Source organism: Gadus morhua, chromosome 19 (genome assembly GCF_902167405.1).
Source record: "Gadus morhua chromosome 19, gadMor3.0, whole genome shotgun sequence".
In the NCBI taxonomy this organism is placed as follows: Eukaryota; Metazoa; Chordata; class Actinopteri; order Gadiformes; family Gadidae; genus Gadus; species Gadus morhua.
Genome location: NC_044066.1, coordinates 10954462 through 10966529, shown reverse-complemented (window position 1 = coordinate 10966529; position 12068 = coordinate 10954462). Strand labels below are relative to the sequence as shown.

At 43.3% G+C, this 12068-nt stretch overlaps 1 protein-coding gene across 1 annotated transcript; it reads left to right on the top strand.

Annotated features, from left to right (window-relative positions):
- Positions 1 to 4514: 4514 nt before the first annotated feature.
- ddx56 (DEAD (Asp-Glu-Ala-Asp) box helicase 56) lies at positions 4515 to 12040 on the top strand. Its single transcript, XM_030341701.1, has 14 exons — positions 4515 to 4664; positions 5078 to 5239; positions 5543 to 5697; positions 6831 to 6998; positions 7116 to 7206; positions 7598 to 7839; positions 8021 to 8173; positions 8289 to 8396; positions 8816 to 8910; positions 9139 to 9212; positions 9317 to 9406; positions 10058 to 10163; positions 11004 to 11095; positions 11623 to 12040. The coding sequence occupies exons 1-14, from the start codon at positions 4608 to 4610 to the stop codon at positions 11725 to 11727; spliced, it is 1698 nt and encodes a 565-aa protein (XP_030197561.1). The 5' UTR covers positions 4515 to 4607; the 3' UTR covers positions 11728 to 12040.
- Positions 12041 to 12068: the final 28 nt, after the last annotated feature.

Genomic DNA, 12068 nt, shown 5'->3' with positions numbered 1-12068 from the left:
GTTATCATTTACGTGCGTGACGGGAACATCCAAGTGTCAGAAGTGCAGTTTGACTGCGAGGTCCCCTTCCTGCTTTCTCCGGAGTGTCTCCTGGGGTTAACCGTGACTGTTTGAGGGGTTTGTGTCAAGGTTCCATCTCGATGTGTGGCCCAGGTTTCCTGCTTTTGTGCGCGGGGGGGGGGGGCTGTTTTAGGTAATGTTGTTGCGTGAGCGAAGAGAATATGGTGTTAAGTGTGAGACTCACTTTCTTCCCACCTGAATAGAGGAGAACAGGGTTGGATGACTCATGATGAACCCAGGAACTTCTTCTGTGAGGCACATGACCACTGTGCAAACATGCACCGATGGATTGATTTCATAACCTTATGATTCTGCTTTGGGGAAATGAACGGTTACTACTTCCTAAAAATAACATTTCATGAGCTTTAAATTGTTTGTAAAACCTGAGAGGGGGACTTCGATATGAGAGTACGATGTTGCAGGATGCAAGCTTTCCAAATGATTGGGAAGCATTATTAAAAAGGAACGTTGCTACACCTTTTATATCTTTCCATTTATATTTAAAAAAAAATGGCTGACCAAGTTTAGTTAAAAAAACATGTTGAAAAATAATACATTCAAAGTTATTGGTCTGCAAAAGACAAATTAATGAATCTTTTGCCAATAATGCTCCGCCCCAGTAAGTAAAAAACGTATCCGTTCCAGGTCAGGCTGGAACAGATAAGCAACAGGGATCAGATTTGGCCCCTACTTGTTTGGATCTAATCCTACTAGTCCAAACGGGTCTATTGGAAGTCCCACAGGCATCACTCCACACTCATCGGGACCCAGCCTCGTTGCGGGCCAGATGTCTACAGCCATGTCCACAGCCATGTCCACAGCCTTGTGTACAGCAACAGGGATGTTGAATATAACAATTGCTATCTCTTTCTGCAAGACTATGGGGCAGACTGTGCTTGATGCAGCTGGCGAAGGACAAGGGAGGGGTGGGAATTAGGGCATGTCCGTGCCTGTTGGTTATTTTCATGGGCATGATAGTCTAGGTTTGGTTCCCACCTGAAAACTAACCTACTCTGTGTCATTTCAGTTCTGTCTTTTACGTGAGCCTTAGAACCATCTGGGTGTCTCTGTGCACCTATGGAACTGACAAAGTTTGGGAAAAACGTTGCAATGTGTCACATTTGAGCTAGCTCTTAGCTTTACATTGTTTGTCCAGGTCATCTATTTTTATGACCTGGACATATTTGTATTCAATGCTGATTGAGTTGGGATTTGATGAGGGATTTCAATAATTTTATCCTGTAATACTATAGCTGATACATTCTGCAATTTAAAAAAAATGTAGGCCCGCCCGCACTGCCAAACCCCTCCCTCTCACGCCACCCGGGCCGTCACACAGTATAATGAAAAGGGAACCATTATTTAGTTTTTTAGCAAATGGAAAACATGCTGCTGAAGCAAACTCGATGAGGTAAACTTTGGTATACTTCCAGATCATGACAAAGAACAGCCCTGCACCTCCCGTGTGTGTTTTGTGTGTGTGTGTGTGTGTGTGTGTGTGTGTGTGTGTGTGTGTGTGTGTGTGTGTGTGTGTGTGTGTGTGTGTGTGTGTGTGTGTGTGTGTGTGTGTGTGTGTGTGTGTGCGCAGATTGACTCAAGCCACCAGTTTCAGTTATTTTACTTACAATTACACAATGAATGAAACTCAGGCTCCTCAGTATCACTACAGTTAGGCTTAATAAATAATTCTGCTGCATATTTGCTACCTATGCTTGTTGCTAATACAATTAAAGCGTCTTAGAGTACCATATTAAGCACTATGTAAATTTCATTTATTATTATTAATATATCTAATCAATAACTTTAAAGGTACAAATCTGGAGCAGCCCATGGGTTTGTATTCACTTTATCTGTGCAATTTAGGCTTGGTTGATACTTGGACTATAGTTTGTTTTTACTCTGTTTCTGTTTGTGCTCTGTTTCTTTGCAAGTGATTTTATATAATATGTGCTTTGGCCTACAGCTGTGTGTGTGTGTGTGTGTGTGTGTGTGTGTGCGTGTGTGTGTGTGGGTGTGGGTGTGGGTGCGTGTGCGCGTGCGCGTCCTCTCCATATCTTTGAGAAACAAATGCCTCACCCTACCACCTTTGTAGTGATCTGAATTCTTAGTGTGTCATATTAAATAAAAGATGTCTCCTAAAGGTCCAACATGATGTCACTCCCAAAGCCCTTGTGACCATTAACAAAAGCCACAGAAATTACTATACTGTCTCTTGGAATAAATGTGCAAATGTCAGCGTGTCTGATGGCCTAGCCCACATGTTTCTGCATGGGTTCTCATCAAATTGTGTAATGAAGAGGTCCACTCTTATTGGAAATACACATGATCGCTTCATAGATATTAGGGGACACAGGGCTACAGAAAACTGGCCCGCCACGAATAAGCCATCTGACTTGTCTGTGAAATCTCTCCTATATCTGATCCTATTGGGCAAGAGTTGGATTTGTTTAAAAGAGGATTTTGGTAGACGGCACGAATCTGCGTCATGAGCCTTCCTTCCTGAATGCTGAGGGTGACATTTGAATAAGAGGGAAGCTTGACGCATTCTTATATATGCTCTTGTTTTGGAAAAACAAATGGGAAGTGACTGCAATGCATTCAAGGTTGTGATGTTTTTCCAGATAAAAATTTTGAAGGCCATAGATTGGGTGACAATAGCCGTTGACCTCCCTTTATCGCTCACGGCATCAGTCCCATGAGTTCATTATGAATACATGAGAAGGGGAAAGTAATGTGTGTTTCTTATCAAACAATTCTTGGAATATCAAAGAAATTCAACAGAAGTACTTGATCAATGAAGAAGAGAAGACAATTTTACGCTACTTCCAAAGAAACTGTGTGTACTGTTTAGACACATTAGTAGTTCATTGGATCAATTCCTGTGTACAATTAGATAATAAAATAAGCACTTTTTGTTGAAAACTTTTCCTGGTTGAAGAGTCAGCAAAAGAAGTGTTGAAGCTAGTCTTTAACAATATCAAATATAAGTATCTTAACATTGAGATGAAAAAAATGGGAATTTAATTAGAAAATGTAACAGAAGAGTTAAAAAAGGAGAAGAACAAAATGACATGGCAAAATGCTTTCAAATGTGGCAAAGGTGAAAGTCAAAGGTCTGCTATCTTGTGATCTCAAGCCTATCACAGGTAAGTGGGGCATTTTTTTTTTATCTGAAGCATATATATATACCATATATAAAGTGTTTATATATTATATATTAATAAATATTTTTTTAACTATATATTTATTGTTTTTTCAATAATGTCCAAAACAAAAAGACAATGAATACACTAAACAAGAAAATAGTGTAGGCCTATCAAAAAATGAAGGCAAGAGTGAAAATGACGATACAAAATATGAACCAAATAAACATAACCTAAAAATTAATTAGATCTATTTAAAAAAAATGTATTGATGCATTCCTTGTCTATATAAATAGCACTAATTGTACTTCACTGTGATGCAACTATCATGCATCCTACACTACGCAACATGACCCAGTCTACAATTTTACGACAGCGTAATGCAATCACTTCCGAATTTACATTCTGCTCTTGTTTTTATGAATTAACGTCATAATTATATCAAAATTCGGAGAGAATTATTTATGTAAAAATAAATTCTGCCCCGTTTTTCTCAATCGTTCGAGAAGCTCACACATGTAAGGAGTAGCCTACGGTTGCTTTTATAGCCTATCCCTCCAAAGGGGATCTCAAGGCTACGTGGTCGAAGTTATCTAAGCTATTAGTTAACATGTCAAATTATGTAATGGAACTGTTCGCTTGACATGTAACTAAAGAGGATGCATTTCAGATGCATCATCTTGTATCGTGAGGCATGCCGCATAGGTTAAAACTGATCCGGAGAAACGCCACAATGTCAAGCAGATCAGAATAGGCTTTCTGTCTAAAAAAAAATCAAAAATACTGATGGACATGAGTATCTCCTAATGTCTCAAACATAAAATAAAATAAAACTGGATTAAACTCAACAGGCGGAATATGTACGCTGCTGTAACTTTTTTTGGAACTGGGGAAAATGAATGAAATCACGTTGGAGTTACGAGTCCATCTTCTGGCTGTATATGGTATTTACTGGCTGTTTATGTACAACTTTTGTAAAGGGGGGTCGGGTGACTGACCTTACACTTTTTCTGCAAACTACAAACGGCAGTAGCCCACTAATTATTGAATCACAATTTATGTAGGCAGATTTTTTTATACCATAATCGCATTATGAAATCGGAGTGTTATTTTAGTATTGATGCCATACCTATAAACAGATTAATTCGTTTTATATTTACACATATCATTTGAAATGTAATATTTTACTATCTGGATTTTATTGTCTGGAAATCCTTCCTTACCCAATATAGTTATTACAAATCCAGTCCAATTCATTTTTGGTAAAAGGTTGAATTACGAAAACGACTGTAAATTTGATCCTTTTGGGGTTCCGTACTTTACGTCGCAGCGTGCAAGCAGACGGAGGACACACGCGACTGGGGGTTCGGGTTCTGTGCGACACACGTGTTGACAACAGGAACGATGGAAGAGGAAATGTTACAGTTCCATGAAATGGGCATAGATGACCGACTTTTAAAGGTAATAGAGACATTATTGTTATTTGTGTTGGATCTCAATCGATCTCCAGTAGAGCTAGCGATGTTTATGTGCGATCTGGTAGCGCAGAAATTATAAATACAGCCCTTCATGACTTCAGGACGTCATTGTTTTGGCGTCTGTGGGGCGATTAACAGTGGGCTGATAGTCTACTCACTTCTAAACTTTTGTTTCTTACTTATATTTTAACGCAAGGTGGGGACTTTCAACATATACTCAATGGATACATTTGTGTTTTTTGCAGTGTATGTTTGTCTGGGACATCCCAGCGTTACGTACCACAGTAGTGTAATAGTATGGATCTATTTTCCCAAACCAATTCACTACTAATAACTTGGGGTCACTTTAACAAATATTCGACACTGACTTCCTCAATTCATGCTGTTCTGACCCAGGCCATCGCAGACCTGGGCTGGGCTCAGCCGACCCTGATCCAGGAGAAGGCCATTCCTCTGGCTCTGGAGGGGAAGGACATTCTGGCTCGGGCTCGGACTGGATCCGGTAAAACGGCCGCTTATGCCGTGCCCGTCATTCAGCACATCCTCGCCTCCAAACAGGTATGTCAACCACAAAAAGATGCATTCGAACTTTGTAAAATTCAGTGTTTCTTGTGGGAAATTGTTCACCAGAAACCGTATCAGAGAAATGACATAACACAGTAACGTGTCCTACTTGAGGTGCGGAGTCAGACTTAAACCATCGTAAAGGCTAACTCTTGACAAGAAAGTCAACAAACGACATGTATTATCAACCAAGAGATAACGTGCAAAAAACAACAGTGAAAACTTAAAGACAAGTTTGTACAAGGTACTGCATGTTAAAAAAGAACTGGACATAAACTCTTATTTTGACGTCCCCAGAGCGTCCGTGAGCAGGATGTGAGGGCGGTGATCCTGGTGCCCACCAAGGAACTAGGCCAGCAGGTACACGCTATGCTGGACCAGCTGACCCGGTACTGTGCCAGGGATGTCAGAGTGGTTGACATCTCCGGAAAGGCTGACATATCTGCCCAGCGGTGAGTCCTGATGTGCAAATGGCCGGGTTGGTTTCCGTCTGCATATACCCCGTCAAATCGTTCACAAAGTGTGCCAAGAGAATCGGCTTCATTAGAGATTGAACCTTCAAATCAAGGATATAATCCACATCCAAGCCTTGTCGACAGCTTAAATCAATTATCGTGTCCGACGACAATCATGTTTTTACACTGCCAAATACGCCCATTTTATGCACGCCTTTTTCGCGACACAGTCCGCGCGTTTACACAGCAGGGGGGGTGTGGGTATAGGTGTTGCTGCGCTGGCTAGACAAAGACAACGCAGTGACGTCAACATGAGCAGTTCTAACAGGAGAGAAAGTGAAATCCACAAGCTGCTGATCATGGGAGAGTGTGATGCAGTCGCATTAACGAAGACGGGGAAAGATGGTGCAATCTACAAGTAAGACGCAGGGGCACGTTCCTTACGAGGCTTTTGTCAAGGACCAGTGGTCAGCATAATAAAGAATATGTTGTCGTTTTTGCACTTGTAAATAGTTAATCGCGTTTGTAGCCTACACTCAGATGTCTACTCATTCTTGCATGCAAGTCTCTTGAATCATAAAAAATTAAAAACTTTCGTAGTATGCTAAATATTCTGTGCATGCGAGCGTTCACGGGAGAAGGCGCTGCCCCGCCTTCTCCCGTGAACCAAGAAAGCCCGCGCGTCGACAAACGGGGGATTTTTATGAAGTTGTGCCAAGCCGCGACCGAACAGGCTTGGCAGTGTGTAAAAGTGCCTGATGACAACCACCTTTTTCTTGTTTAAATATAGGTGTGTTTAAGTTTAAAAAGAAAACTGTATTTTCTCCAATAACTGGCAATGAACGAGGGATGCCTCTTCTGGGTTCCTTCTCAAGGTTTCCCTCTTCTGGGTTCCTTCTCAAGGTTTCTTCCCTCTGGTTCTGGGGAGTTTCTCCCTGTCCTTGAGTGGCCTGTGAAGCCCTTTATGACTGTCATTTAAGAATAGATGTGTTTGGTTGGATTCACCCATAGCTCCTTATACTACCATGAGTGTGTGAACGTTCCTAGCAAGGCTGATCGTTACATGTGCAGTAAGTGCTTTGTTGTTAACCCTAATGTTTCTCCGTCGCCCTGTGGATGTCTTCGGCCAGGCCCATACTGATGGAGAAGCCCGACGTGGTGGTGGGTACGCCGTCCCGCGTGCTGATCCACCTCACTGCTCAGAACCTGGCGCTGCAGAGCCTGGAGGTCCTGGTGGTGGACGAGGCCGACCTGCTCTTCTCCTTCGGCTTCGAGGCCGACGTCAAGAACCTGCTGTGGTGTGTGTGTGTGGGGGGGCATGAGAAGTTTTACTACAAGACTAATTGACCTGGGCCATGGTTGGCTATACTTAATTATTGTTCTAATTTAAACTGCTTTGACTGTGTTTTGAACAGCCATTTACCGAAGATTTACCAGTCATTCCTGATGTCTGCGACCCTCTCGACGGAAGTCCAGTCCCTTAAAGAGATGATCCTGCACAATCCCGTGAGAACACTTTTTTTTCGTCTTGAGTCTTTCAATTCTTAAGGCAAAGATCATGAGGTTAAATGAGAACCATAACCCGTGGTTTTGTTCTAACATTAGCAAGTACTTCTTCATGTGTTGTGCACTAATCAACCCCGTTTCAGTTCAAACATTGTTAAAACGTTGGGCCATTGACATCATTGATCCGGGACTTGTGTTCTCCGTTGGTCCGATTTCAAATAAAAATTCAAACTTATCCCACACCGACTGGATGCTGCAGTCGTGATTTATTTTCCCACGCATAAATAAAAAGCAAAGCGTGACTGTTTCCCTGTCAGTCAAAAACAAACAGTGTATCCAACAACTCGAGACGGTTTGGTTCAATGAATACGGACCCCCGCCCCTCCTACAGGTGATCCTGAAGCTGGAGGGCTCCCAGCTGCCCGCCAGCTGCCAGCTGCAGCAGTACAGCATCCAGTGTGAGGAGGAGGACAAGTTCCTGCTGGTGTACACGCTGCTGAAGCTGCGGCTGGTCCGCGGGAAGACCCTGCTCTTCGTGGACTCCATCGAGCGCTGCTACCGCCTCAAGCTGTTCCTGGAGCAGGTGGGCGTGCCCGCCTGCGTGCTCAACTCCGAGCTGCCCATCCACTCCCGGTGAGTAGGGCGGGGCTGGAGCATAGGGCCGTGTGGCAGAGCCCAAAGCACACGGCCGTGTAATGGCAGAGCCCAAAGCACACGGCCGTGTAATGGCAGAGCCCAGAGCACACAGCCTCGTATCGGTAGTAATGTGAAGCTCCCATTCTTTACACCCCCCCCCCCCCCCCCCCCTCACTAGGTGTCACATCATCTCACAGTTCAACCAAGGCTTCTACGACTATATCATCGCCTCGGACGAACATACGCTGTCGGCGCCAAAGACGCCCTTACCAGCCGGCGGTTCGAAGACGGAGAAGGGAGGGAAGAAGCAACCGAAAATAAAAGGGACAAAGTGAGTTCCCTGGTGGTATCGATTTGTTTGTTGTGTGCCTCTAGTTCTAAATCCCTCCTTTTTGCGGGCACTGCTGGTTTGTTGGTCTCTGATCTGATCCATTGTGCATTTCCAGGGATAAGGAGTACGGCGTCTCGCGAGGAGTGGACTTCCAGAACGTCTCCAACGTCATTAACTTTGACTTCCCCAAGTCTGTGGACTCCTACATACATCGGGTTGGGAGGTAGGTCTGCTTTTATCAAGGCAGGTTGGCTCCTGGTTGAGGTACTGTCAATAAACTGGGGGCATAATGGCAAGGGCTGGTCCTCGGGTTTCTATAAGGGACATTTTGAAGCCTAAAACCGGTTGGTCGACTTCAATGGCAACCTGGTCAAGTCTTGTAAAAAAACATTATCCACATAACATCAGTATTTTCATGGCCTACTTTTATGGCTTTAGTTGCGTTTTTAATTCATCCATACACCCCTTCATCTGTTGAGGTCTTAACTTTGTATATGTATTTGGAAACTAGTTTCAATCCCCATCCCTCTTGTGCTTCTGTCCCTATCAAGCTTGAGCATAGCTGGCAGTGGCACCCCGGGTCCAAGTGTTTTACAGCAGGACTACTCACCTTGTTCATAAGCCATGTTCTTTATTCTGCAGAACGGCACGGGCGAACAACCAAGGCACCGCTCTCTCCTTCATCTCCGCCACGGAGATGCCTACGCACGACGACGTGAAAAAGTCCCTCGTACAAGGTAAGAAGCCCAAGAATCAAAGTATTAGTCGTACATCTGTACAGGCAGTGGGACGCTAGTCTCCTGTATTGTAAAAGCTATTCAAAAATAATTTATGTCCAATGGTTGCGTGCCATGGCGTCATCAATATGATGTCGCTTTGAGTCACCGTCACAGTTCGGTTGGAGACCTAACACGGATCCTGGGTAATAAAGATGGAGGCTTGATATCCGTCCCTCTCTCCATCAGAAAACGGTGAATGCATGCTGAACCCCTACGAGTTCAAGATGGAGCAGATCGAGGGGTTCCGGTACCGGTGTAGGGTGAGTGTGTCCCCCCCCCCCCTCCCCCCTTCAAGAGGACTTTCACTATGCTGGTTGTTTTCCACATCCTAATCAGATGTGAATCCCCGTTCTCGTCCTCCTAGGATGCCATGCGCTCGGTGACCAAGCAGGGGGTGAAGGAGGCCAGGCTGAGGGAGATCAAGCAGGAGCTGCTCAACTCTGAGAAACTAAAGGTGGGTCCACCGACCTGACGCACAGTGGCCACATAAACAATGGTTGTCGTCTTTGTGTGACCATTTTGACCTCTGTACGATGTACTGTCGACAATGGCTCTTGGTACGATTATTTTACTAAAATAAGATGACTTTTAGCCTCTGGTACGATACTTTAACATTTCATATCTGGCTACGTTGACCGGACAATAAACTCCCAAACACGTCTTTTGCTAGTGAGATGATTAGCAGATGCTTTCCGCCCAAAGGGATTTAGGATCATGTCATTAAGGTATAGGTGCAATATGCATAATTGTATTGTATTTGAAATTTTCTCTAAAACACATTCCGTCAATTAGACTGCAACTATTAGGCTCCAGGAACCTAGGAGAATTGCGCGAACAATGCAGCAGTGCGCAGAAATCTCTTGTGTTGTGTTTGTTAAGCGAGGCTCGCGTTTCGAGGTTGGAAGGGATTAGGGGGGGTTTAATCAAGGAGGCAAGCTCCTTGATCAGGGATATCAAAACTTTAAATAGCTAGCTCAACTGGAATGCATTTAGTACATTTCTTGGAGAAGGCATTGTCAAGGGTACCTTGTTGAAGAAGTACACCCTGACCACTAAACTTTCCTTTTATCTTTACATGTTTTTCTACCTCCTTCTTCGTTTCCAGACCTACTTTGAAGACAACCCCAGGGATCTGCAGCTGCTGAGACACGATAAAGACCTGTACCCTGCCGTGGTGAAACCACACATGAAGAACATCCCAGACTACCTTGGTGAGACATACAGCATGCATGTACACCCCTTATCCTCGCACTAGTGTAAATGGTGCATTTACACCCTTAATCCTTAATCCTAGCGCTAGTGTAGACAGATAATGTAAACCCCTAATGCTAGCGCTAGTGTGGTTGGATCATGTACACCCCTAATGCTGGCGCTAGTGTAGATGGATCATGTACACCCCTAATGCTAGCGCTAGTGTAGATGGATCATGTACACCCTAATGCTAGTGTAGATGAGGCCTAAAAAAAAAAAAAGTTTGGTTCCTGTTGGTTGTCAGTTGAGGTCATGGGTAGGTAGGGAATTTATTTTATTTTTTTATTTTATTTTTTCCAGCGGCAGCGAATGATGGGTAGGTTGTTTTCATTTAAAAACGAGAAAATTCGCTCATCCTTGTACAGAATGAAGAGGTGCTGTACCAAAACGTAATTATATAGGTGCTGTACCAAAACGTAATAACATAAAAAAAAATATATATATATATATATATATTTTTTTTTTTATAAAACTCATAAAATAATTTGGGTCGCACGTAAATTGACAGGGTCGGTCGGAAACCGGAACCAAACAAAAACATTTTTTAGGCCTGGTGCATGTACACCCCTTGTCCTAGCGCTAGTGTAGATGGTGCATGTACACCCCTTGTCCTAGCACTGGAGTAGATGGCGCTTCTTTTTTTTTTTTATTCTACTTGGGGAAAGGTTATCCATTAAACTTAACGTTTCTACCAGAGTATAGAGTTCTTGTATATCCAATGTCACGAGCTTTCCCCATAGTACTGTATCCATGGGGATCTGGTCATTGATTGTACCCAACCTGTTTCTGCCGGGGTCCAGTGCCTGAGGTGCTGCGGGGGAAGATAGACCCGTTGTCCGAGAAGAGGAGGAGGAGGAGCAGGGTTCTTGGCCTCGCCAAGCCCACTTTCAAGGTAAGGGCGCGTCCATTTATGTTATAGTTTATCCTGTTGCCTCGTCGGACCCACAACAATATAAAACGTCCCCCAGCGCTCAGGGGAGGGACGTTTTAGGAGGGCTGTATTCTGTAAAATTATATATTTTAAAAAGCAGTACTATAAGTTATATTCTGAAATACTGCTTACTTTCAATGCCAATTGAAAGTGTTAACATAAAAGTTATTTGAATTAACAATCTTTCTATTCCCTGCACAATGGCACTGTTCTACCCGTAGAAAGTACAGATCCAAGTCCTTTCATAAAAGATTTGCCTGATTTCACATCCATGTTGATGAAAACCAAACTTTTCAACAAATGTTTTTATATTTTGTTATGTGTAGATCTCATTCCACGGTAAGCTTTACCTCAGAAAACATCTGTGCGTGGAGGGTATTGGAGCTATGTACTTCAGTGCTAAGCAGACTCGACTTAAACCGCCTCCGTAAATAGATCATTTAACTAACTGAATTCCCCTCTCTCTCGCTCTCTTGCTCCCACCCCAGAAAAGCAACAGGGCAAACAACCCTCTGAAGAGTTTCCGCAGTTCGGGACAAGGTGGAAAAGCCCACAAACCCAAACCCAAGGGGAAGGCCAAGCCCTCCACCTAACCGGGACACACATCAGACACATGGGCCGCTTGCATTGGACCTCTGGTATTGATCCAGCATTTGACTATGAAACGACCATGTAAGGGCAAAGAATTCACCATATATGGTCTGACATGTCCATATATGGGCTATGACATGACCATGTATGGACTTTGAAGTGACCATCTATGGACTGAGTTAACATATATGGAAGCTTTTAAATGTTTGTTAGTTTTCTTATTTTTTGTAAGAAACATGAATCCCGAACTTGGCTACATAATTGTATATTTTACGTGTATATTATGAAATAAACCTTTTTGGTTTATTTGGGTTATTTGTGTAAAACTTAAATGCTGTCCTTA

What these genes read in the sequence shown, in the direction of transcription:
- ddx56 (XM_030341701.1), top strand. Translation starts at nt 4,608, where the DNA reads ATGGAAGAGGAAATGTTACAGTTCCATGAAATGGGCATAGATGACCGA. An exon ending in GACGTCAAGAACCTGCTGTG is followed by an intron (nt 6,999 to 7,115) that starts GTGTGTGTGTGT and finishes TGTTTTGAACAG; the next exon opens with CCATTTACCGAAGATTTACC. An exon ending in AGATGATCCTGCACAATCCC is followed by an intron (nt 7,207 to 7,597) that starts GTGAGAACACTT and finishes CCCCTCCTACAG; the next exon opens with GTGATCCTGAAGCTGGAGGG.